General features: G+C 36.7%; 1 protein-coding gene and 1 pseudogene across 3 annotated transcripts in view; both read right to left on the reverse strand.

The window, feature by feature from the left end:
* The window catches only part of LRRC49 (leucine rich repeat containing 49), a 149,059-nt gene that overhangs the window by 11,033 nt on the left and 110,145 nt on the right, over window positions 1-27,881 (reverse strand). For all 3 annotated transcript variants that reach the window (XM_042941522.1, XM_042941525.1, XM_042941526.1), the window contains 3 exons: window positions 18,422-18,659; window positions 8,144-8,329; window positions 5,221-5,330 (listed from right to left, as the gene is read on the reverse strand). In XM_042941522.1, coding sequence (XP_042797456.1) covers window positions 5,221-5,330; window positions 8,144-8,329; window positions 18,422-18,659 — 534 coding nt within the window. The remainder of the gene's footprint in view (window positions 1-5,220; window positions 5,331-8,143; window positions 8,330-18,421; window positions 18,660-27,881) is intronic.
* On the reverse strand, window positions 16,695-17,995 carry LOC122221844 (annotated as a pseudogene).

Consider the following 27,881-nt stretch of genomic DNA (forward strand, 5'->3'; position numbering starts at 1 on the left):
ATTTGTTCAATTTTACAAATATTCCATGTATACTTGAAAAGAACATGTGTTCTACAGTTGTTGGGGCAATGCTCTCTGAATGTCCATTAAGTCAAATTTGTTATTCATGGTGCTCAAGTATTTTATATCCTTTTAAAATTACTCAAAAGTATATTGAAACTTCCCCCTGTAATTGTGGAGCTGCAGTTGTGTCAATTTTTGGTTTGTATGTTTTTTAAGGCTATGCTAATAGGTGCATAAATGTTAAATTAGTAAATTTATCTTAACATTTGCAATGAATTGAACTCATTATCATTTTGAAGTGATTCTCTTTATTTTTAGTATTGCTTTTCACCTGAGTCAATTTAGTCCTCAATGGCTGTTCTGTTTTTATTTTGGTACCATTGATGTTTTTTATCTTTTCTCTCTTTTTTATTTTATTTTTTTAATGTTTACTTAATTAATTAATTTATTTTTAAGTGTATTTTGTTTATTTTGAGAGAGAGGGAGCACGCATGCACGCACATGCACCAGCAGGGCAGGGTCAGAGAGAGCGGGAAACAGAGAATCCCAAGCAGACTCCACACTGTCAGTGAAGAGCCTTATGTGGTGGGGCTCAAACTCACGAACTTTGAGATCATGACCTGAGCAGAAATCAAGAGCAGGATGCTTAACCCACTGAGCTACGGAGGCACTCCTCACTTTTTTACTTTCAAACTTTATGTAACCTTATGTTTCAGATGTGTCTCTTGTTAACAACATATAACTGAGCTTCATTTTTTACTCAATCTGACGATCTTTGGCTTTTAACCAGAATAATTAGTACATTTGTGTTTTATCACTGAGGTCATGCATGATCTCATGGTTGGTGAGTTTAAGTCCCGTGTCTGGCTTGGCACTGACAGTGTGGAGCCTGCTTGGGATTCTCTCTCTCCCTCTCTCTCTCTCTCTCTGCCGCTCCCCTGCTTATGGGCTCTCTCTCTCTCTCTCTCTCTCAAAATAAATAAATAAACATTAAAAAAACAGATACAAAAATCACCTTGTTTACTGAGAAAATCACACTGGGATTGTTGATTGGAAAGTTAGTAACTATATGATTTAATTAAAATAAATTGACATCTTTATTAAGCCTCAGAATTCATTAACAATGTAAACCTCTCCATTTTTTAGACACTTTTTTTATTCCTAATTTCACTGTTTATTTCATAGTTATTTTGTGTCAGGTAGATTTCCTGATGTTTTATAGTTTTTATTGCCTCTATAAATGGGATACTTTTTCTAATACTATTTTCAATAATTTATTATTTTAATGAAAAAATACCAATTATTTTTGTATGTTGATACAGTATCTGGTTTCCTTAGTATATAATCTGATCAGTTGTAAAAAATTTAATGGTTGAGTTCTTGGATTTTCCTTAGAAAATGGTCTTTATAAAGAGTCAACTTTTGCTTTTACTAGTCAATTATTCTTTTTTCAATTTCTTATTTTTTTTTTTAAGTTGCTTTGTCTTTATTAATTTCTTGCCTCCATTTTTTTTTTTTTTTTTTACTTTGGTGTTTTTCTAGCTTTCTTGAGTTGAAAGCCTCATTCATTAATTTCTAATCTTTCTTGTTTCCTAACAAGTATATTAAAGATATATCATTTCCTCTCAATACAGTCTTAGCAACATCCCACAGGCTGTGACAGAGTTCTCTTGTTATCAAGTTCATTTATATGTAATTTATGACTTTGGTTTTAATTTATTCTTCTATCCCAAAGAAAGTACTTTCCAAAATTATTTTTTAAAGAAGGAATACAATAATAATAATAATAAAAAGAATAAAAAGAACAAAACCCAAAAAGGTAATTCGAGCAGTATCTATAGACATACGGTGAAAAGTAAACTTCTACACCCTTTGGAACTCTTAGTGTCCTCAGTTCAACTCCCAGAGACAGTCATTTTTAAAAAAATCAAACATTTAAAAATAACATACGGATACCTTTGAAACATATGCCCCATTTCTCATAAATTGCAGTACACTATGTAAGTGTTCTATAACTTGCATTTTTATTTTCTGAGACATCTTACAGACTGTTTCATATCAGAACCTCTAATTATTTTTAGAGTTGCAAGTCATTAGTCCTTTATTAGTGGAAATTTAGCGAGTTTTCCTATTTTTGCTACACTGCAGTGAAAATCCTTACACATATATATTTGTGCTCATGTAAAAACCACCATCTGAAGAAGATTCCTTGAAGTGAAATTACTAAGTTACAGGGCATGTAAATTTAAAATTTGTTAGGTATTGTTAAATTTCTATGTAAAAGAGTTGCCTCAACTTATACCATGGACAGTGTATAAGAATTCTGTTTCAATATGCTGTATGTGATCAAACTTTTAGTCTTTCCCCACAAAGGTATCTCACTGTTTTAAAATTTTCATGTCTGTAACTTTGAGGTCAAACATCTTTTTTAAGTTTAAAGGAACTTGTATTTTGTTTTCTGGGTAACTGCTTTTCCTGTTTCTTTGTTTTTTTAATTTCATCTGAGTAAATTTTGGCTCACTATTTTCTAATTTTATGCTGATTACAGAAAGTAATCTGTTTGAGTATGCTTTTTGGGAAACACGGAGATCTTCTTTGAGTTTAATATGTATCCAATTTTTGCAAACATTTCATAGGTGTTTGAATAAAATTTATTTTCAGAATTGGGAATAATATTCTGGGAATATAATTATAAATATATTTAGTTGACAAAGTGTATTAACTGTGTTATTCAAATCCCCCATATCCTTTTTTATTTTGGCTTATTTGTCTACTGATCAAATAGATTAATATCTATCACAATAACTGTGAATTTGTTAATGTATACTAGTATTTGTTGATATATTTAGGAGCTTAGTTACATTAAGCTTCATAATTATCATCTTTTTTGGTAGATTATAGCTTTTGGTGTCATCAATTTTATTATCACTAATATTAATATTCCCAGATTTGTTACTGTTGTTGGCATTTGCCTGTTATATATTTTCATTCCTGTATTTTCAAACTTTATATATTGCTTTCTTTAGGGGTATTTCTCAAATACAACATGTAACTCAATTTTTAACCAATTTGATAGCCAATATCTATTCATAGGAGAATTTCATTCATTAATATTTATTATAACTGATATGTTTATTTTTATTTCCCTTCCACATTTTTGTTGACCAATCCTTTTTCTTTTTAGTGGTTAATAAACTATACATCTAGCCTTTCTTCCTAATAGTAGTCCTTAAAATTTTAATACACACAGTTAAACATGTACTTTTCCATCAATTTCTGATGTCAATTAGTACCTATTATTACTCCCAAAGGGAAAAAAACCTTAGCAAAGTTTAAGTTCCTTTCTTTTATGAATTTCTGGGATTTTTATCTTCCAGTTATTAATTTTTTCCTTATACATTAATATTTTTAGACAGCTCTAATTTTTACTTATTTCTTCCCACACCATCATTTCTTGAATTCAATGATTCCTATTTTTTTTTTTTTTAATTTATTTTTTGAGGGGCGCCTGGGTGGCTCAGTCGGTTGAGAGACCGACTTCAGCTCAGGTCACGATCTCACGGTTTGTGAGTTCGAGCCCCACGTCGGGCTCTGTGCTGACAGCTCAGAGCCTGGAGCCTGCTTCTGATTCTGTGTCTCCCTCTCTCTCTACCCCTCCTCCACTCATGCTCTGCCTCTCTCTGTCTCAGAAATAAATAAACATAAAAAAAAATTTTTTTTTTAAATAAAAAAAATAAATTTATTTTTTGAGAGAGAAAGAGAGAATGTGCGTGGGGGGACAGGGGTAAAGGAAGAGAGAGAGAGAGAATCCCGAGCAGGCTCCACGCCCGACATGGGGCTTGACCCCATGACTGTGAGATAATGACCTGAGCCGAAAGCAAGAGTCGGACATACAACCGACTGAACCACCCAGGCACCCCCAATACTTCCTATTTCTTGCATTCACTGTTCATTTTATGGCAGTTCCTCCTTCAGTACTTTTTTCCCAAGTGATTCTATAGGTGTTTTACGGGATTTAGATTCTACCAATCAGACACACTTGGATAAGATCTGAAATGAGAACTGAGCTATGTGGGGAAGTAGAGGTAACACACAAGATACCCATTTTTTTTTTTTTTTTTTTTTTTTTTGGCACAAATTACAGAAGGGCAACATGGCTCTGCAACCAAGTTCTGGGGACAGGCGTGGGGAACTTCCTGATCCTCAATGTAGTTGAAGTGGTATGATTCTGGAGGCTGCAAACGGGGTGCCAGTGTCCTGCTTAGCCAACTCCCTGAGCAGAGGTGGCAGTTTCCTTGGTGGGTTGGTTCTGTGGTATCGTTCTGGGAGTCATGAGACTCCCACCTCTTCCAATGATTTTGTAGACAGCAAATTCCTTGTACATCAATTGTTTTCTGCTTATTCTAACCAGAGTGAATTCCCTTATCTATAACTGAATCATGGTGGACATACCGTCCCCCACTTCTCTCCTTCCATTCATGCACATTTTGTCAGTGTGGTCTGCCAGGTATACCTCTTCTAAGTATCTTTCAAATTATCCCCTTCTCCATTCTCATTGTCTTAGTTCATGCCTTCAAAATCTCCCTCCTAAACTATAACTAGCCTCTTCATCGGTCTCCAGTCCTTCCCTTTCTGTCCGCTCAAATGGCAGCCTTTCTAGAACATACATCTAATCACATGATTCTTGTGCTGAATTACAAAGCACAAACATTCACTTCTGTTTTGAATGGATTCAAAATCAGACCACAGTCTTTCTAGCTTCATTTCCTGTCACTATTCACAATTATCCCATGCTCCAATTATGCTGAACTCTTTACAATTCCTCGTGCCTTTGCAGATCTCCTTCCCCTGTATCCTGTACCTGAAAAGCTACGCATTCCTGAAGAGCTAGGTAAAACCTTACCTCCTCTGTGAAGCCTTCCCTTATGTTCTTCTAAACTAAAGTTGGTCTGCCCTATACTCTTTCACTCCTCTCTTATAACATCTGAAACATTTACATTATAAGCGCTTACACACATCTTTAAACTATTAGCTTATAAGCCACACAAGAGCAAGAATCTTGTCTTCTTCATCTTTATACCCCAAGACGTTGAAGAGGGCTAGCCACAAGACAAATTTAGGATAAATCTTTGTGGGATGCACATGTGGCAGTTAAGAGTTATTCCTTTTTTCTACAGCAACGGAAATTCTATTAAAATGACAGAAATTAAAGATCACCTGGCATCACCCAGAATTGAAATCAGACGGTACTGGGGTAACTCGGAAGATGCTACATGGGCTAGGATTCCAAAGAGCCTTTCAGCCATGATCATATCATTCTGCGTCACCTGAAGAGATACAATGGACGTGGGTCAAAATGACACTGTATCTAGCTTGATACAATTAACACATTTCCAAAGAGATGTCTAGCTTGAGTGTTTTCTTTTAGTCCAGCAAAGTACCTTCTCTGGGGCCGTAAGAGGAGAGCTCTCATTGACATTATCTTTCTTCCCTGAGCTTAACTGGAATGAAGATGACAGGTGCGGCTCATGGTGATGGAGGATGATGGAGGTGATGAGTTAGCTCTGACTTAAAGCAATGTTCCATGAGAATTAGACTTGAGGCACCTTAAATTCTTTATGAAATCTTTTTTCAGGAATCCTTTAGCTTCTTGGAGTAGAGTGATTTAAGGGGAAATTTCTCAAGTGTCAACAGAATAGATTCACTTTAATAACATGCCAAAGGTAAGCGAAGGTGTTGTTCATACCTTGCTTCTATAACAATAATTTTGTCCCTTCCTGAGAGATGGAACATTAGACAATTAAAGACACTCCTTTTCATTGTAAAATTATGTCTACCTTTCTGTCCACAAGGAATAATTTGTCACAGGTTTTCTCTGTGAGGGCTTATTCCTATCTTAACCAAGGAAGTACTAAAAGCTAAAATTAGGACTTGGATTAATATCTGGGCATATTTTCTTTACTGTAAAATAGGGTTGTTTGCATTTTAAATACGATTAGTTTGTGTATATAAATTTGGTGATTCCCAGCCAGGAGCCATTTTGGCCCCTAGAGAACACTGGACAATGTCTGGAGACATTTTTGGTTATCACAACGATCAGAGGGATGCTACCAGAATCTAGTGTGTTGAAGCCAGGGATGCTGTTAAGCGTCCTATGATGTACAGGACAGCCCCCACAACAAAGGACTACCTGGTCCCAAATGTCAACGGAGCTGAGGTTGAGAAACCCTGGTATAGTGAAATTTTGGAACATAAAAACATTCACTAATACTAGCTGTAATACACTTCACAGGCGTTTTCCAAAAAAAACAAACCCATAGTTCACCAGCATCTTATACCCAGGACTCCATGCAGACACTTTCCCTAGACCTTTGGAGTTCATGAGGCTGCTGTTCCCTCAAAGCTTTCCTTTAGTGGACGACTCAGTTGTTTGGTCTAATATAGTCACCTAGTGGCCAGTGTAGGCCACTACGCCATCTTTTCTTCTTGATGCTCACTCACAATTCAATTTAATTCTATTTCAAGTAATATTATTCTCTCATATATAAAGAAAAGTAGATATATAATATTATTACATATTTTCAAGGTTGAGACAAGTAGCTTTATTTTAGACTTTTAAGAAAGGGTCCAATATCCCTGGAGCTGACATTTAAGGAAATTTAAATCAGAATAAGTTATACTGGCTCTTTCTAACTCTTCTCTCTTTAATGTAATGATATTGTACTATTCCTTCCTAGTTCAAGGTTCAATAATATTTAGTATACACTTCTAGTAGTGGTCTATGTCTGGATAAATACACTATTTAGGTTAATGGGGACAACAGTTTGGCCATTAATGAAGAATTACGCATCCATAGCTAAAATAACTAAAATAAAATAAAGTTTTCCAGATTTGGAAAACTTTGGGACTAGTTATGAGGTCTGATCAATGACTCATGACCTCTCTGGGCAAGTACCAAGGGAGTACACAAGAGTACACAAGACTGAACCAGATCTCGTGAGAACTAGCTGGAGAAATTAATAGTCCTCTGAAGATTCCAGATTTGTCCTACATCTTCAACAGATAGCTGATACCGTGGTCACGAGCCTCCTGTGGTTGATGCAAAAATCTCACTTGACTCTTGCGCACTGACCCAGAGATCTCCAGTCTCTTAACCCTATGTTGGGTTTCTGGAGTACTAGGCCAGAGGCACTTGTAGTGCATAAGCTACAGAGAAATACGGTTGCTGTTACCACCATGCTGGCAAACCTGATTACCGCTCATTTTACAGTAAGGAGGTCTTCGGAATTTTAAGAGATAATCATAATAATACTAACAGCATAGAGAGATTGTCTTCCTTTGGAGGATTATTTATATTCAGTTCAGGAATTCCTCAGTAGAGGAAGAACCCCAGTTTCTCTCTTCTCTTCCAAAATAATTGTTAGAGAACACGGTCTTTGGGTAAAAGGAAGATTAATCTTGTGGCAAGCTTAGCAGAATCAATCTGAAAAATAGCTTTTCACTAATAATATTCCAGGCCTGAGTTATCCAGTGCAAGTTATCCACAGGCAGCTGTTACAGACTATTAAAAAGCAGTCCAGACATTTATATATGCTTGTTTTATTTCCTTTTACTCTCATGTTTACTTCCTCTTCTACCTTTCCTCCTTGCCTATTTCTCCTTCTCATTGTTTCTTTTTAAAATCATTCTTCTTTCCCTGTGTATATTCTCTTCTTTTCATCCCTTTACTCCTCCCTTCCTCTACTATGACCCTTACCAGCTGACATTTGGGTATTACTTCCCCACTTCTCCATCCTTCTTACATGCCAGGCAGCCTGTAAAACACCTTGACATAAGTGTTCTTTTAAAATTTTTTTAAGTTATCCCACCAACATTTTACTTCTCAAGTACTTTCAAACAACAGTAAAAGTATTTGCTATTCACCACGATTTGGTTGCTATTTTTAAAGTCTGTCTAGTGTTTTCGAAGTTTTTTTGATAGATTTTTAGCTCTCTGACATTGTAAATGTCAAGATTTGGGGAAAAAAACCCACAATATTTTTCAAAAGTTCTATCACGGTTACTGAAATTCCTGCCCATTTTTATGACTATTTTCCTTAAAAGGGAATATTAATTCTACAGTTGACTTATGTTTAGCTTACCTCTGTCCCGTTTATTTTCTGCATACTAAAATGGCTCAGCCTAAACAGTACATAGTATTTCCAGAGTGTAAAATTGACAACTGGATTTCCTTGAGGATCAATTGTCAACTGGTCGACACGGCGGAGTTGAGCTAGTGCATTAAATTGCTGCAGCATTACAAGATTTGTTTCCTTGAATTTAAGGTGCTACAAAGATAAAACACACAGAAAAGCTGAACACTGAATTTAACCACCTTAAAATGTTAACATTAAAGCTTCACTGATCATTCCCCCAAGTAATCTGTAAACTTTGGGCTTAGCTAATGTTTTCAATTGCATTCAATCAACTGAATCTACTAAACTTACATAATTTAAATCCATCTGATGCATTGTTGATGGAATCCATTAATCCACACAGTATTGAATTCTATGTGATTTCCTATCTGCAAAGGACATTCCCTACATACTAGCAAACTAAGATTCTTAAAATTACATAAATATTCAATAATCCAGACCTTTAGGCATTACAAAGATTTTACATGCTTTACACTGAATTAAGTCTACAAAGGAAAGATTAGAAATAAAACTTGCAAAGCTTTAAAAATATAGGGCTCACAATGTTTCTGAAAAGAACCAGCTATTCATTATTACCTGTATTTTGCTAATCACTATGCAGGCTAGTTCAATTGGCTATGGGAAAAGAAAATCACTAAAATGAAAATGCTAATGTAAATGTTCTTTCTGTGAAATTGGATGCTTTTTTTTAAACATATAGTCTCCACTTCTATCTGTATTCTTTAGGGAGGATGATGTGGCAAAAGAAAAAGTCACTATAAAAGGAGAGGTGAGGGAAATCACTTGGCTAACAGAGGAAAATATAACAATAATAAAAATTCAAGGAAGAACTCACAGTTTCTGCAAATAGATACTAATAAATAATGCAATAGTACGACAAAAAGCTAATTGGAAAAACTGGAAAAAGCTAATTTCTCAAACTAATTTTTAAAAAATTTTAATTCCAGTATAGTTAACATACAGTGTTATATTAGTTTCAGGTGTGCAATACAGTGATTCAACAGTTCTATATATTACTCAGTGCTCATCATGATAATTGTACTCTTAATCCCCATCATCTATTTTACCCATCTCCACCCACCTCCCCCCTGGCAACCATAAGTTTGTTCTCCATAGTTAAGAGTCTGTTTTTGGCTTGGTCTCTTTTTTCCTTTGTTTCTGAAATTCCACATATGAGTGAAATCATATGGTATGTCCTTCTCTGACTTATTTCATTATATCCTCTAGAGCCATTCGTATTGTTGCAAATGGCAAGATTTCATTCTTCTTATGGCTGAATAATATCCCATTGTACATATGTATGTATGTATTTATATATATATATTAGATATACACATAACATCTTCTTTACCCATTCATCTATGGATGGATACTTGGGCTGCTTCCATAGTTTTGTTATTGTAAATAATGCTGCAATAAACATAGGGGTGCATGTGTCTCTTCAGATTAATCTTTTTTGTATTCTTTTTCTTTTAAATGTTTATTTTTGAGAGAAAGAGAGCATAAGTGGGGAAGGGGCATAGAGAGGAGGACAAAGGATCCAAAGCAGGCTCTGCACTGACAGCAGCAAGCCTTATGTGGGGCTTGAATTCACGAGCCATGAGATCATGACTCGAGCCGAAGTCAGGGGAGGGGCAGAAAGAGAAGGAGAGAGAGAATCCCAAGCAGCTCTGTGCTATCGGCACAGAGCCTGATGTGGGGCTGAATCTCATGAACCGAGATCATGACCTGAACCAAAATCAAGAAGCAGATGCCCAACCGACTGAGCACCCAGGTGCCCCGGTTTCTCGTGTTTTTTATTTTAACCATTCTGACAGCTGTGAGGTGATATCTCATTGTGTTTTTGACTTGCATTTCCTTGATGATGAGTGATGTTGAGCATCTTTTCATGTGTCTGTTGACCATCATCAGTATGTCTTCTTTGGAGAAATGTCTGTTCATGTCTTCTGCCCATTTTTAAATTAGATTATTTTAGGTGTTGAGTTGTAGAAGTTCTTTATACATTTGGGATACTGACCCTTTATTGAATATGTCATTTGCAAATATCTACTCCATTTGGTAGATTGCCTTTTAGTTTTATTGATTGTTTCCTTTGTTGTGCAGAAGCTTTTTATTTTTTAAGTATTCTCAATAATTTATTTTTGCTTTTGTTTCCCTTGCCTCAGAAGACATATCTAGAAAGACGTTGCTTTGGCTGATGTTAATGAAGTTACTACCTTTGTTCTGTTCTAGGGCTTTTTTGGTTTCAGGTCTCACATTTAGGTACTTAATCCATTTTGAGTTTATTTTTGTGTGTGGTGTAAGAAAGTGGTCCAGTTTCATTCTTTTGTGTGTAGCTGTCTAGTTTTCCCAACAACATTTGTTGAAAAGACTGTCTTTTTTCCATTGCATATTCTTGCCTTCTTTGTTGAAGATTAATGGACTATATAATCGTGGGCTTATTTCTGGAGTCTCTATTCTGTTCCACTGATCGATGTACCTATTTTTGTGCCAGTACCATACTGCTTTGATTACTACAGCTTGGTAGTATATCTTGAAATCTGGGATTGTGATACCTCTAGTTTTGTTCTTCTTTTTCAAGACTGCTTTGGCTATTCGGGTTTTTTTGCGGTTCCATACAAATTTTAGGATTGTCTGTTCTAGATCTGTGAAAAATGCTCGTGGTATTTTGATAGGGATCGCATTAAATCTGTAGATTGCTTTGGATAGTATGAACATTTAAACAATATTTGTTCTTCCAATCCATTAGCACAGAATATCTTTCCATTTCTTTGTGTCATCTTCAATTTCCTTCATGAATGAGTTTTCAGAGTACAGGTCTTTCACCTCCTTGGTTATTTCTAGGTATTCTATTATTCTTGGTGCCACTGTAAATAGGGCTGTTTTCTTAATTTCTTTCTGCTACTTCATTATTAGAGTATGGAAATGTAATGGATTTCTATATATTGATTTTGTATCCTGAGACCTCACTGAGAGTTAGAGGATTTTTATCATGAATGGATATTATACTCTGTCAAATGTTTTATCTACATCTATTGAAATGATCATATGATTTTTATCCCCTCTCTTGTTGATGTGATGTATCATGTTGATTGATTTGCAAATATTAAACCACTCTTGCATCCTGGGAATGAATCCCAGTTGATTGTGGTGAATGATTTTTTTAATGGATGTGATTTACTAGTATTTTATTGAGTGTTTTTGCATCTATGTTCAGCAGAGATACTGGTCTGTAACTCTTTTTTTGTAGTGATTTTATCTGGTTTTGGCATCAGGATAATGCTGTCCTCATAGAATGAACTTGGAAGCCTTCTTTTCTCTTCTACTTTTTGGAATAGTTTGAGAAGAATAGGTATTCACTCTTCTTTAAATGTTTGGTAGAATTTACCTGTGAAGCTGTCTGGTCCTGGACTTTTGTTTGTTGGAAGGTTTTGATTACTGATTCGATGTCATTGCTGGTAATCAATCTGTTCAAACTTTCTATTTCTTCTTGATTCAGTTTTGGTAGTTTATATGCTTTTAGGAATTTATACATTTCTCCTACGTTGTCCAGTTTGTTGGCATATAATTTTTCACAATAGTCTCTTATAATCCTTTGTATTTCTGTGGTGTCAGTAGTTAGTTCTTCTCTTTCATTTCTGATTTTGAATCCTCTCTCTCTCTCTCTCTCTCTCTCTCTCACATGAATCTGGCTAAAGGTTTATTAATTTTGTTGATCTTTTCAAAGAACCAGCTCCTGGTTTCATTGATCTGTTCTATTGCTTTTTGTTTCTATTTCATGTATGTCTGCTCTATTCTTTATTATTTCCTTCCTTCTACTGGTTTTGGGTTTTGTTTGCTCTTTTTCTAGCTTCTTTAGGTGTAAGATTAGGTTGTTTGAGATTTTTCTTGCTTCTTGAGGTAGGCTCTATTGCTCTAAACTTCCCTCTTAGAATAGCTTTTGCTGCATCCTGAGGATTTTGGACCATGGTGCTTTCATTTTCATTTACTTCCATGTATTTTTTCATTTCTGCTCTGATTTCTCGGCTGACCCATTCACTGTTTAGTAGCATGTTATTTAATCTCCATGTACTTGTGTTCTTTCCTGATTTTTTCTTGTGGCTGATTTCTAGTTTCACAGTGTTGTGATCAGAAAAGATGGGGCGCCTGGGTGGCTCAGTTGGTTGAGCATCCGACTTCAGCTCAGGTCATGATCTTGCAGACTGTGAGTTCGAGCCCCGCGTCGGGCTCTGTGCTCACAGCTCAGAGCCTGAAGCCTGCTTTGGATTCTGTGTCTCCCTCCCTCTTTGTCCCTCCCCTGCTCATGCTCTGTCTCTCTCTCTCTCTCTCTGGTGAAAATAAATAAACATTAAAAAAAATTTAAAAAAAAGAAAAGAAAAGATGCATGGTATGATGTCAGTCTTCTTGAATTTGCTGAAGTGGCCTAATATGTGACCTATTCCAGGGAATGTTTCATGTGCACTTGAAAAGAATGTGCACTCTGCTGTTTAGGATGGAATGTTTTGAATACATCTGTTAGACGCATCTGGTCCAATATGTCCTTCAAAGCCACTTTTTCCTCGTTGATTTTCTATTTGGTTGATGTATCCACTGATGCAAGTGGGGTGTTAAAGCCCCCTAATGTTATTGGATTACTATCAATTATTTCCTTTATATTTGTTTTTAGCTGCTTTATGCATATGGGTGCTTTCATGTTGTTGCATAAATATTTGCAATTATTATGTTTTCTTGTTCCCTTTATTATTATATAGTATCCTTCTTTGTCTCTTGTTACAGTCTTTGTTTTAAAGTCTATTTTGTTTTATATAAGTATTGCTACTCCAGCTTTCTTTTCACTTCCATTTGCATGATACATGCATTTCCATCCCTTCACTTTCAATCTGCATGTGTCTTTAGGTCTAAAATGACTCTCCTGTAGGCAGCATTTAGATGGGTCTTGCTTTTTTGTCCATTCCATCACCCTATATCTTTTGATTAGAACGTGGTCCATTTACATTCAAAGTAATTATTGATAGGTATGTACTTGTTGCCATTTTGCTGCATGTTTTATGGTTGTTTTAGTAGATGTTTAGTATGGTTGTTTTAGTAAATGTTACCATTTATATGTAACCTCTTATGCATATAGCAGTCTTTTTAAGTTGACAGCTGCTTAAGTGTGAACCTATTATAAAAACACTAAATTTTTACTCCTTTCCTTTCCACATTTTAGGAATATTGTGTTATACATTACATCCTTTTGTGAATCCTTTGACTGATTTTTATGGATATACTTAATTTTATTGCTTTTGTGCTTTCTACTTTTCTCACTCCTGCTTTTCGTCTTTCCATTCCACTCAAAGAGACCCCCCTTTAACATTTCTTGTAGGGCTGGTGTAGTGATGATGAATTCTTCTAACTTTTGTTTGTCTGGGAAATTCTTTGTCTCTCCTTCTATTATGAATGATAGCCTTGCTGGATAGAATATTCTTGGTTGCATGTTTTTTTCTTTTAGCACTTTGAATATATAATGCCACTCCCTTCTAACCCGCAAAGTTTATGCTGAAAAATCAGCTCATTTCCCTTCTATGTAACTGTTTCCTTTTCTGTTGCTTTTAAAATTGTGTATTTATCACTACTTTTTGCCATCTTAATTACTATGTGCCTTGCTGTGGACCTCCTTGGGTTGATTTTATTGTGGGCTCTCTGTGCCTCCTGGATCTGGATTTGTTTCCTTCTGCCCCCTTTTCTCTTTCTTCCTTTTCTGGGGTCCCTATTGTGTGGAAGTTATGCTTGATGGTGTAGCTGAGTTCCCTTAGTCTGTTTAGTCTGTCTTCATTTTTTATTATTATTTTTCTCTCCCCTGTTCTCTTGCTTGGTTTCCATTACTGTGTCCTCCAGGTCACTGATCCATTCTTCTGCTTCCTCTAGCCTACTATTTATTCCAGCTAGTGTATTTTTAATTTCAATTATTGAGTTATGTATTTCTGATTGGTTCTCTTTAAATGTTTTTTATTTCTTTGTTGAGGGTCTTACTGAGGTCCTCCACTCTTAAGTCCAGTAAGTATCTTTACTTAAAATTCTCTATCAGGCACATTACTTATCTCCACTTTATTTAGCTCTTTTGTGATTTTGTCCTGTTCTTTTATTTGGGATGTATTCCTCTGTCTCTTCATTTTGTCTAACTCTCTGTGCTTTTTCCCATGTGTTGGGAAAGTCAGTTACATCTTCTGCTCTTGAAAGTAGTGGCCTTATGAAGAAGAGGTCCTATAGTGCCCTGCAAAAGAATGTCCCCTGTTCACCAGAACCTGGTGCTTCAGAGGTGTCTCCTACGTCTGCTTTGTACAATCTACTGTTGTGGCTGAGCTGTGTTTGCCTTTAGTCCAGTCATCTGCAATGGTTCTCTTTGTTGTGGGCAGGATTTGGTCCCTGTGTTGTTAGCGGGCTAGTCTGGGGGCCGCCTTGGCTTGAGTTGAGTCAGACTAGGTGTTTGCCAGAGATGCAGTAGCGCTGAACTGCTAGGCACTTTCTCTGTGTTGTCCCCTGAGAAACTTTCATTGGTGGTCAAGGCCTACAGTCAGACTCGATATCTGACCCCAGCCTATTGCTGGGGCCACAGTCAGACTGCTGTGTGGTTATCCTCCCCTCTCCCCAGGGCAGGAGTCACTTTGTAGTGGTGTTGGCCCCTTTCGAGGCCGCTTGCACAGTGCCAGGCTTGAGGTACCACTTTGGATGGGCTCTGGCCAAGGGTGTATTGGAAGGGGGCAGGTCTATAGGAGACTGCAGGTGGAAGGCATATGGTGCCAGCAAGGTCTGCATCCATCCACTACAGGAGGGGAGAGGCAGCCACCCAGGATACCTCCTGCCCAGGCCAGGATGGAGGGGGCATGTTTGTAGAAGCACGTGGGGATGGGGCATACTGCTCACAAGCTAGGTGGAGAGTGCTGGTGTTGCACTAGTTCCTGCAGGTGTCTGTGTATCTAGGCTGTGGGGTGGGGGGTGGGAAATGGCACCTGCCTGCTCTTGTGGTCTTGGAAAGGTCTCCAAAAGATCCCTGCCCCTCCAGCACATGTTCTGACACTAGTAAACAAATCTTCCCCGGATATCCCGGGAATTTTTCGAACTGCTGCTTCTATGTTGTGTATCAGTAGGACTGTTTGTTGTGCTGTCTCTTTAAGGGCGGGAACTCCGTTTCCTCTAGCCCTCTGGCTCTTCCAGAGCCACACCTGCTGGTTTTTAAAGTTTATTTATTTTGAGAGACAGAGAGTGTAAGCAGGGGAGGGGCAGAGAGAGAGGGAGAGAGAGAATCCCAAGCAGGCTCTACGCCATGTGGGGCTCAATCCTACTAACTGTGAGTTCATGACCTGAACCGAAATCAGGAGTCGGACACTTAACTGACTGAGCCACCCAGGTACCCTATGCCTGCTGGTTTTTAAGTTTACAGGTGTTAAGGCCCACTGATTGTAAGAACTCAGAGTTAGGCCCCTCTGGTTTTCAAAGCCAAATGTTATAGGGATTCGTCTCCTAGTGTGGGGCCTCCATGCCTGGGTGCCTGGCATGGGGGTCTGCTCCTCTCCTCTCCCATGGACAGTCCCACAGGTTTGTTCATCTCCCAACCTGTCTCTGCCCTTCCAACCCTCTTCAGTGTAGCCTCTTTTTTACATTTAGTTGTGGATAATCTGTCCTGCCAGTCTTCAGGTTGTTTTCTGGGTTATTTACACTGATGTGGGTGTTGTCTACTTGTATCCATGAGACAAGGTGAACTTAGAATCTTCCTACTCCACCATATTCCCTTTCTCAAACTAATATTAATGAGCTACTAAAATTATTATTTTTTAGAAAATAATCTATACATAGGTTTATTTAATTAATGCATGAACTACTACCCAAAGCCAAAAGATAAGGTTCCCATTTCAATTAGATATTTCAACTCAATAATCTCTAAAGAACTTCAGATTTTCCCATCTTATAAAGCAGGTGTTGACAATTTTCTGAAAAGGCTTACATAGTAAATATTTTAGGCTTTGCAAGCCTTACAGTCTCTGTTGCAACTACTCAAAGCAGCCATAGACAATATGTAAAGAAATGAGTATAGCTATGTTCCAATGAAGCTTTCTTTATGGACAATATTTGAATTTCATGTAGTTTCCACATGTCATGAAATATTAGTCTTTGATTTCTTCCCCCAACCATTTAAAAATTCAGAAATCATTCTTAGCTTGTGGAAAAATAAATAACAGGCAGCAGGCCAGATGTGGCCCATGTGCCATAGGTTTGCCAACACCTGCTCCAGAATAATCCCTTAAAAATCTAGTCACCTTAAGGGGCACCTGGGTGGCTCAGTCAGTTAAGTGTCCAACTTGAGCTTGGGTCATGATCTCAGGGTTCATGGGTTCAAGCCCCATATTGGGCTCTCTGCTGTCAGCACAGAGACTGCTTCAGATCCTCTGTCCTGATCTCTTTCTGCTCCTCCTCTACTCACTCTCTCAAAAAAATAAACATTAAAAAAAATCTAGTTACCTTAAAATTTCAAATTGTCACTTCCCAGAGATTAACGTGATTATTCAAATCTTCATCAGTAACTTCTTTTAGATCAGCTGGTTTCCATTTTGGTCTCTGGTCTTTAGTAAAACTGCCCTAACACCTTCATGAAAGCCATGGCTTCCCGCACAAGCTTGACTCAACTGATATTCCAGAGTTAATACTTCTTGCAAGGTCTTTGAAGACCCCTCCATGAGTTGCCTTAGTGTGGTATTTAGGGATGCTGGAGACATTTTATTAATTACCTTCAACTGTTCTAAGGCAAAAGATGGACTACCTTGCTGTAAATTTTCAATAACCTGTTCCACACTATTGGCCAAGAACCAACTGTTTATTTTGTCCATGTGGTCCTCAAGGATAAAAGACTTGTCTTGATCAGTCTTGGACTTTGTATGGTAACCTCTAAGACATCTGCAATATTTTCTTTTGGAGGAGATTTTAGGGCTAACAAATCTTCTAACACGCCAACTTTTCAGAATCCACAAAATGCGTCGCAATTCCTGCTGTGTATGTATCTCTTCCCTTCAGCCTGAATCCTGTTAATGCAAGGAAGTAACCAAGTTTTCCTTGAAGTCATGGCAAGAAAGAACCTCCACCCACATCAGGGAATAGTCCAAACAGCAATTGGTGAATCGCTATTAAATTGCTATTTCCGGCATCGCAAAGAGAGACTTTTCAGTAGCCGCTTGGAATTGCCCATGAACTGAGAGACCAACTCCCCCACCCCCTGTGATGCCACGAATAAGTGCAACATATGGTTTCTGGCAAGAATCAATGGATTGCTCAGCATATATTTTTCTCTAAAGAAATCTTGAGCTGTCTTCTGGTTTGCCTTACCACCTTCTGAGATCACTCTGATATCACCCCAGCACAGAAAGCCTTTCCACTATAATAAATGGAATAATCATTATAATCATTATAAATAATGATCAGGACAGTTTCGGGATCTTGTTCCCAATTCCTTAGCTGTGGATAAATTTGCCACATCATATTAAGATTCAGTGCATTTAGGAACTTTGGCCTGTTTAGCGTGATCACTCCTGCACGACGTTTTCTTTCCAATTGTACTTTTCCTACTGCATCCGTGTGCCTAGACATTCTAACCCTAGAGGCTGGAGGTCCAAGATCAAGGCACCTGCAGATTCAGTCTCATGAAGTCCCTCTTCCTGGTTCACAAAAGGCGGTCTTCTCGCTGTGTCCTCCCAAAAGTTTCAGTATGATATTAGCCCTTTTGGATGAATTAAACCTGGACCTGAGCCTCCACACCTCCCGCAGCCCCATGGCGAAGACACTCACGAGCCTAAAGTCTAAAATTATTTTAAATGTTTGTAAGGGGACTACTGTAATAATCATATATAAATGTACATGTCCCATTGATACTAGGTACAATACATGAATACATAATATAGGATTAGGTGAGGTCCTGCTGAATGCTTTATAAAGTAGAAATATATGGTTTGAATAAAATTGTATTAGTCCTTTATACTCCATAAAGGATAATTTTATAGAGAGACGATTTCCAATATTAACAGAAAATTGCAAAGCCATTCATGAATACTGATTTAAATCCCAGATCCAGAAAATCAAGAGCTTAGTCTCCCCACCAGATAGAAACTGCATACATAAAAGTTAAGACAGGCCTTTGGGCTGAACACACAAGTCATGACCGGGGATAATTCTAATATACGACTAAAAGAGAATGTTTACCAGAGAATTAGGAAACTTCATCTTCAATTTTGGAAGCACTTGGACGATTTCATCAAATTCTATGAAAGTGAAGGACACGGTTGTCACCATTCCTGCTGTTTGAACACTCCAATTCCGATCTAGAGATTCCAGCGCTCCTGAGCCATAGAGGGAAAGTGTGTCCCCATCCACTTCCACAAGGTGTGTGTCTGTGACAGATAAACCTTGTAAAGCGCTGGTAAGTCCTGAGTCCAGAGACCTGGAAAATGCAACACACAATTTTATTTTATTTTTTAAAAATTTTTTTTAACGTTTATTTATTTTTGAAACAGAGAGAGACAGAACATGAACAGGAGAGGGGCAGAGAGAGAGGGAGACACAGATTCTGAAACGGGCTCCAGGCTCTGAGCCGTCAGCACAGAGCCTGATGCGGGTCTCGAACTCACAGACCGTGAGATCATGACCTGAGCCGAAGTCGGACGCTTAACCGACCGAGCCACCCAGGCGCCCCAGCAACACACAATTTTAAATGAAAGTCTTATCATGCAAAGTAAAGAAGAGCCAATGAAAATCTGTTGGAAAAGGTATGTGAACTTGGAAATTTTATGTTCATTTTTCGTTGTTTCAATAATTAAACCCAGAGCACCAAAGACTTTCAAAAGAATATCTAGAAGTTTTGCATTCTTCTGGTTATATATTTTAATTCAAAAAGAGGCACAAGTGAATAAAAAATAACACTTTAAACCCAAATTATTTATATCAGTTAAAGATAACTGACATCTTATCGAGTTTTAAAACAATTGATTTAGTATATCACGGATATCTTTTCACGTTAGAACAAGTACGTTTTCCTAATCTAGAAAGTATCCCACTGTGCGGCTGGGAAAAAACCCCCACATTTTACAGAACACTTTTTCTATATTAAGAACCATATAATATAAAAATATATTTATAAAACACCTGGGAAGACACATAATTACTGCTAACAATAGTTTACCTCTCAGAAGTTAGATTAAGGAGTAAGTTTGACTTTCTACTTTTGAATACCTCAATGCTGTTTGAAAATTTGTAACTGTATACTAAAATTATAAGCAGTAAAATTAATGACAATATCCTCCCCATTTTGAAATTAAAAATGATGAAAAACAATCCACTATTTAATATCTGTGTGTATATATATATATACATATATATGTATTTTATGTGTATATATATATATGTATTTTATACATATAAAATATATATAATAAAAAATAAAAATTAATAATAAAAAAATATATTTTATGTGTATATATATATGTATTTTATATGTATATATATATATGTATTTTATGTGTATCATACATATACACATATGTATGATACACATAAAATCACTTCACGTACTCTACTGAATATGAGAATTGTTACTATGTCCAAAGCAGGAGCCACATTTTCTGTAGAAGGGACCCAAATGTTAGCCAGAGAAGACAAGAAGTAGCTCAATCCAATTCAAATTTTTGGATTTGTGAATAGAGATGTAACTATTTATTTTACCCAATCTCAAAAGTCAAACAACGCTTGGCTTTTGTTCCATGTGTTTTCATTCTGCTATTTTTTGTTCTCAGGCAGTATTTATTTGCCCCTGCTAATATTAGTATTTTGCCTTCCTTTGTGCTCCTATTAACTTCTGTATACTCCTCCAATATATCATTACTCATACTATATCATAATTATATGGTTATAATTTGCCTTCTTGATCAGTGAATTCTTTGAAGCTAAAGACAATTTTCTCATCTTTGGGGCCCGGCAGTGGGTGTTGTACCGTGTATATTGAATAAATGAATTATTAAAGATCTTCACATTTGATAATGCTGACATGGGAGGGAAAGACTAACAAATGATTAACCTTGTTGGCTTATTATATTTTACTGGACTTATGTGTACTTTTTCAGAGGTACCAGTTAACTTGTAACACATCTGTGTCTATAGTAACAAGCTGGGTAATAACATCAGTCAATTCTAAGTGAATATACAAGCTAGAAATACAAAGAGGCTTAATTTCTGCCACTCTGGTCCTTGAAACAACGATTATTATATGACAGCAGTAAGACATTCAATAAGCAGTAGTATGTGAATAATCTTAGATGATAAATCCTATAAAGGTAAGGGATGATAACAGAACAAAAACCAGATGGAGTTAAGAGCTCCTTACATTGTGCTTTGTGTGATAGCTTTGGGCTGAGCTATGTAAAGCATACAATCATTTCTGGAATAAGGAAAGGAAAGGAGTTGTATTTCACTGCCACTAAAATACAGAAGGCTTGCTGTAAAGAGTGCATACCCCTGTTACAGCACTTACCACGCTGCATGGCAATTAGCTGCTTACTTGCCTGTCTCTCTTACCAAACACCGTGATTCTTGAAGGCTCCAACTTTGTCACATTAGTAGCTCTATCAACGAACGCAGCTCCTAGCACATGTTGTGGTCAATAAATATCTCTTGCATGAATTAATGAAGTGAGACAATTAAAAAATTTTAATGACTATCTATTGAATCTTATGAAGGATGTTCTGACTATAAGGTGTGATTTGAGCAAAGGGGCAGAATCAGTGATGCTGATACAGAATAAGGGTTAGCAGGTTTTCTTGGGTGAGGCAAAGGCAAATACTGAAGAAGTAAGGGCAAGGCAAGAAAAAAAAACCCAGCAAACTAGTTAGTTAATGTCATGATGCCTACATTAATGCCACAATACCCAGCAAACTGAGTTCATTTTAATGTAAAAATGATGGGGAATCTGACGTATATACCATAAACATGAATAAATCCTTTGAAAAGCAGTATTATTCTCTGTTGTATATTTGGAAGTGTTTTGACTTTCTTTTCTTTTCCATATGGTTAAAAGTTAAAGAACATAAGCTCCAAGATAAGTCTTGCATCAGAAAGGAATTATTTATTTTGTATAAAGATTTGTCAAGCAAACTGTTGGGAAAATAAGTGAAATAATTAATAAGTGTAGACTCAGCAAAACAGCAATATGGTTACAAAAGAAAGGAGAAGTAAGTTCCAACTTCTATAGGTCTCACGTGGGCATTCTGTTAAAAAACAAATGGCAACTTTTCTGTGCTACATAAAGGTTCATCCTTGTCAACAGAAAATGTGGCACCTGTTAAACAGGTCATAGAATTATCTAACCCACTTCAGTTATTATCTGAATGAGGCTTGAACTTAGCCTCAAACTCTGGCCAATGTAGAGTAGAGGAATCTGTTCTTTGGGGAATAGGTTTTTTTTTAATAATGTGCATAAAAAAATGACTTGGAAAATTTGCTAAAAACGTTTACACATTGGGGATTGTTCTTCCAGCTTTCCTTGTATGCTTGGCAGGCATGTCCCCAGCTTTAGTCACACATACATACATACATACATATTATTTCACTTGTTCATTCATTCATTTATTCATCAAACATTTACTGAAAGCCCACTTATATATAGGGCACTGTGCTAAGGATTTGGGCATAGGCAACTAACTCATCTGTATTGATAAAAACAGTCAGTATAGAGATCATGGACGTGTGTTGAATATATCAAAACTTTCCTCACTTTCATTGGCCTCTAGTCCCAGAAATAGAACTGCTCTAATCATACTCTGGAATTAATTTAATAAACCCATGAAATATAATTTCTAAAATTAGAAATATAATTTCTAATTTCTAAACCTCAACTTCTCATTAAACAAATAGGTTTATTTGCCAAGCTTACTATGTGTCAGGTATTATGATAGGCACTGGGGATATAAAGATCAATTAAGATGTACTTGCCCTTACCATATATGAAAGACCCACAGCTAAAATCATCCTCTAGGGGAAAAACTAAGAGCTTTCCTCCTAGGGTCAGGAGCACAACAGGGATAACCACTCTCACCACCATGGTTCAACATAGTACTAGAAGTCCTAGCCTCAGCAATCAGACAATAAAAAGAAATAAAAGACATCCACACTTGCAAGGAGGAAGGCAAACTTTCACTCAACCCAGTGACATGATACTCTACATGGAAAACACAAAAGACTCCACCAAAAAACTGCTAGAGCTGATACATGAATTCAGCAAAGTCACAGGATATAAAATCCATGTACAGAAGTCAGTTGCATTTCTATACACCAATAAATAAGCAGCAGAAAGAGAAATCAAGGAATTGATCCCATTTACAATTAAACCAAAACCGTAAGATACCTAGGAATAAACCTAACCAAAGAGGTAAAAGATCTGTACACTGAAAATTACAGATAGCTTATGAAAGAAATTAAAGATGACACAAACAAATGGAGAAACATTCCATGCTTATGGATTAGAAGAACAAATATTATTAAGATGTCTATACAGCCCAAAGCAATCTACACATTCAATGCAATCCCTGTCAAAATTACACCAGCATTCTTCATCACAGAGCTAGAACAAACAATTCTAAAACTTGTATGGAACTAGAAAAAGACCATGAATAGCCAAAGTAATGTTGAAAAAGAAAACCAAAGCAGGAAGCATCACAAATCCGGACTTCAAGCTATATTACAAAGCTGTAAGCATCAAGACAGTATGGTACCAGCATAAAAACAGACACAAAAATCAATGCAACAGAACAGAGAACCTAGAAATGGACCCACAAATGTATGGCCAACTAATCTTTGACAAAGCAGGAAAGAATATCAAATGGAAAAAAAGACAGTCTCTTCAGCAAATGGTGCTGGAAAAACTGGACAGCAACATGCAGAAAAATGAAACTGGACCACTTCTTCCACAATACATAAAAATAAATTCAAAACGGATGACAGACCTAAATGTGAGACAGGAAACTATCAAAATCATACAGGAGAAAACAGGCAGCAACCTCTTTAAACTCAGCTGCAGCAACTTCTTACTAGATATGTCTCCAGAGGCAAGAGAAACAAAAGCAAAAAATGAACTATTGGGACCTCATCAAAATAGAAAGCTTCTGCACAGCGAAGGAAACAATCAACAAAACTAAAAGGCAACCAACAGAATGGGAGAAGGTATTTGCAAAAGACATATCGCATAAAGGGTTAGCATTCAAAATCTATGAAGAACATATCAAACTCAACACCCAAAAAGCAAATAACCCAGTGAAGAAATGAGCAGAAGACATGAATAGACACTTTTCCAAAGAAGACATCCAGAAGGCCAACCGACACACGAAAAGATGCTCAACATCACTCATCATCAGAGAAATACAAATCAAAACTACAATTAGGTATCACCTCACACCTGTCAGAATGGCTAAAATGAACAACTCAGGAAACAACAGATGTTGGTGAGGATGCAGAGAAAGGGGAACACTTTTGCACTGTTGGTGGAAATGCAAACTGGTGCAGCCACTCTGGAAAACAGTATAGAGGTTCATCAAAAAATTAAAAATAGAATTACCCTATGACCCAGCAATTATACTACTATGTATTTATCCTAAGGATACAAAAATGCTGACTTGAAGGGTACAATGCACCCCAATGTTTATAGCATCGTTATCAATACTAGGCAAGCCATGGAAAGAGCCAAATGTCCATCGACTGGTGAATGGAAAAAGAAGATGTATACATATATACAATGAAATATTAGTCAGCAATCAAAAAGAATGAAATCTTGCCATTTGCAATAACATGGATGGAACTAGAGTGTATTATGCTATGTAAAATAAGTCACTCAGAGAAAGACAAATATCATATGATTTCACTCATATGTGGAATTTAAGAAATACAGATAAACATAGGGGAAGGGACAGAAAAATAAGATAAAAAGAGGGAAGCAAACCATAAGAAACTCTTAAGTACAGAGAAAAAAGTGAGGGTTGTTGGTAGGGTGCTGGGTGGGGTACTGGGTTAAATGGGTGATGGACATTAAGGAGTGTACTTGCTGGGATGAGCACGGTGTGTTATATGTAAGTAATGAATCACTGAATTCTATTCCTGAAATCAATATTACACTATATGTTAACTAACTTGGATTTAAATTTTAAAAAATGAAAGAAGAAAAAGAGAAGACAAAAATCATGATTTCACAAATATGTGGAATTTAAGAAACACGACAAACATAGGGAAGGAAAAATAAGATAAAAACAGAGAGGGAAAGGGGCACCTGGGTGGGTCAGTCGGTTAAGCATCCAACTTTGTCTTAGGTCATGATCTCACAGTTTGTGAGCTCAAGGGCTGCATTGGGCTCTGTGCTGACAGCTCTGAGTCTGCTTCAGATTCTGTGTCCCCCTCTCTCTCTGCCCCTCCCCTGCTTGTGCTCTGTCTCTATCTCTCAAAAATAAATAAATGCTAAAAAAATTAGAAAAAAAAAAAAAAAAAACAGAGACGGAGACAAACCATAAGAGACTCTTAAATACAGAGAACACACTGAGGGTTTCTGGAGGGGAGGTTGGTGGGGGATGGGCTCAATGGGTGATGGGCATTAAGGAGGGCACTTGTGGGGATGAGCACTGGGTGTTATACGGCAGTGATGAATCACTGGGTTCTACTCCTGAAACCAATACTACACTGTATGTTAACTAACTTGAGTTTAAACAAATAAATTTTTTAAAAAGACTAAGAAAAAAAAAAGACCTATTAGTCTTTAAAGAGCTCCCAATATGAATGGTGGGTAAAGAACAAGACAAATATATACATTAATTGTAATACAATGTACTTATTTTCATATAATGAGTATTTAAAAGATATGCTATGAGAACACAGAAGAAGGAATTCTTCTAGTAGGGAGAAGTCAGTTTTCAAAAGAAGGTAACATTTGAACGGGTCCTTGAAAGATGAATAGTAGAATTTCACCAGAAATAGAAGGAGGAAGCACACACAGGTAAGAAAAACTAAATGAAAAAAGGCATAGAAGCCTAATTATATATAACATATTCAGGTAAGAAATTCTGATAAGGCTACAACACTGAATGAAACATATTGGAGTCATAGCTGAAGATGAATCTGAAAAGTCAGATTTTATCCTATAGAGGTTGAGGAGCAGAAAAAGTCATAAAATATCAAAACAGAAAGGTAATAGGACCATATTCGATGCATATTTTTGAGCCCCTCCAATGTGACACGTATGGAGCTAGGCACTGGTGCCACAAAGACGAGCAAGACATTTCTTGATCCTCAAGGATCTACCTCAGACCAATAAGTTGGTCAACCTTGTGGAAGATGTAGCAGAGAGAGGCTGAATGTTGGGAGAATAGTAGGAAAACCAGTGCAATAGTGTTGACTAGATCATATAAGGGCATAACAAAAAGGAGGGCATGGTGCCCTGGAAATGGAATTGGCAAGAAGGCCAGACAGACCTTAGTTCAAATCCTAGGTCTGCCACTGGCAAACAGATGATTTGGGGAGCAAGTTATCTAGTTTCTTTGTAGTTGCAGCTCCTAATGTGTAAATGGTGATTACAATACATATTTTTTCAAAGTTGTTAAGAGACTAGAAATATTCTAAATCCTATCTAATGCTTAGTTCAATACATTATAGTGATTATTATTAATAAAAGAAGGGAACATAGATATAACAGATGTTTAAGAGAAAATAAAAGTAGAACTTAGTGACTGATTACAGGGAATAAAGGAGAAGAATGAATAAATGTGACTCAAATTTTTAGAGTAGATGACTGGATCAAGTGGTCTAGTGTTCTACCCCTGTCTAGTCTAAATTAGCACTCTGAGAAGTGTGGCGTTTTTCTGCGAAGGATCCATGTTTTAAAATTTGTTTTCCCATGAAGCCCAATACATTTCCATGTGTATTTCCCCCCTCAAATATTATTTATAGAACAGCAGGCAGTCTGCCATCAAATAGGAATTCTCTTCAAGACCTTCACACTCACATGGTTAATTACATGTATAAATGCTTATTTAATCAACTTGATCTTTCTATGAGTCAGAAAAGGCATATTCTATGCCTTCTTGATTAGTATAGGACTCTAAGAAACGAGAGTGTAATTAACTTAATGCAATAAAGTAATGAGTCCCTAAAAGCCAGGCTAAATAAAGAATATACTCTTAAATGCCTGAATGGGCAAAAAAAGAATATTTCAGAGGATTACGGAGTTTTTTGGTTTGTTTAAAAAAATCTTTAGGCTTTCTATAACAGGCTAGAACAGAAAGACTTAAAATATTTCGGAAGATTCTTTTCCCAATGAAAAAGTGGTGCTGATTCCTATAATAATGTATTTTATGAATTTCTATTACAACATTCATAGGTGTAGAAATTCATTTTATGCATTATATTTTATTATGGTAGTGTTGGCTAAAGTACCACAGTGTTCATAGACAGGAAATGACCAAAAATAAACCAGCTTCACTGTATGCATCCAATGTAAGCAAAGAAAACATTACACCAAGTACTTTCCCATTTCTGGCACGGAAAAGAAACCTGCAATATGTCATTTTACTATAGAGCTGTCCCAAGTACAGTGAAACAGTGAAATCATTAATGGGATATACCAAAATTTTACAGAATTTCTTCTCTTTATGTGCCTGTAATTTTTTCATGGATACTTGTTTCCAGGCATTTAGTTACACACCCATAAGCCAAAGGTCACAGAAACTCTAACACAAGAATTAGCCACTTTTCTGGCATTATGAAATACTAAAGACTATAAACGGGATTGTTAAAAATGGAAAAACTTATGCAGCATTAAAAAACAAATTGGAACCCTAAGGAAGGGACTCTCTGACCCTCTAGCTTTCTACCGTCAGAAAGAGCCAGGCTTATATCATTCCAGAAAGATGAAATTAAATTATATTTTTAAAGACTTACAGAGAATATAGTAACACAACTTCTAAAATTTAAAACATTTTACTGTGTACTTTCAGATAAACCAGCACAGAGACTGGACACATGTGTTTGAAATCTCCCTCTAAAAGCCCATTAAAGCAGTTGAACTGGTATAAACCCACAACAAGTACAATAGTTGGGGGGAGGGGGAAGGACAATCTGCTGTAGGAAGTTTCAGAAAACTTCTGGAAACTGTAAAGAATGTTGAGTGATGAAGAAAAACAAAAAAAGTCATTGCTTCGAATACATACAAACTGGAGACAAGAACAAAGATGTAGGCCAAACTGCTCAGAAGGCTCTGGAAAGGAAAGAACAGTAGATATGATAGAAGATGGGTGTAGAAGTAAGACTGAAGATCTGTAAAAGGATCCTACCACCTACTTCTCTCACTGCCTATAAAACAGTCAGGCTGAGCGGCATCACAGATGAGTGGGAAAAGGAAAGAATTCTCATTAAATAGGAGTAGGGCAATTGGCCATTCCCATATGGGAAAAACAAACAAATCGGACCTCTGTCTCAAACTTAAAAATCAATTCCAAGTGTAATAAAAACTAAAATACGAAGGGCCAAATTTTCAGCTTTAGGAAGACAAAATGGGAGAATATTTATATAATCTCAGTGTAGTAAAGGATATTTTTCCTTAAACACAATCCAAATGGGTAAACCACAAAAGAAAAGGTATATA

Source organism: Panthera leo, chromosome B3, assembly GCF_018350215.1.
Source record: "Panthera leo isolate Ple1 chromosome B3, P.leo_Ple1_pat1.1, whole genome shotgun sequence".
NCBI lineage: Eukaryota > Metazoa > Chordata > Mammalia > Carnivora > Felidae > Panthera > Panthera leo.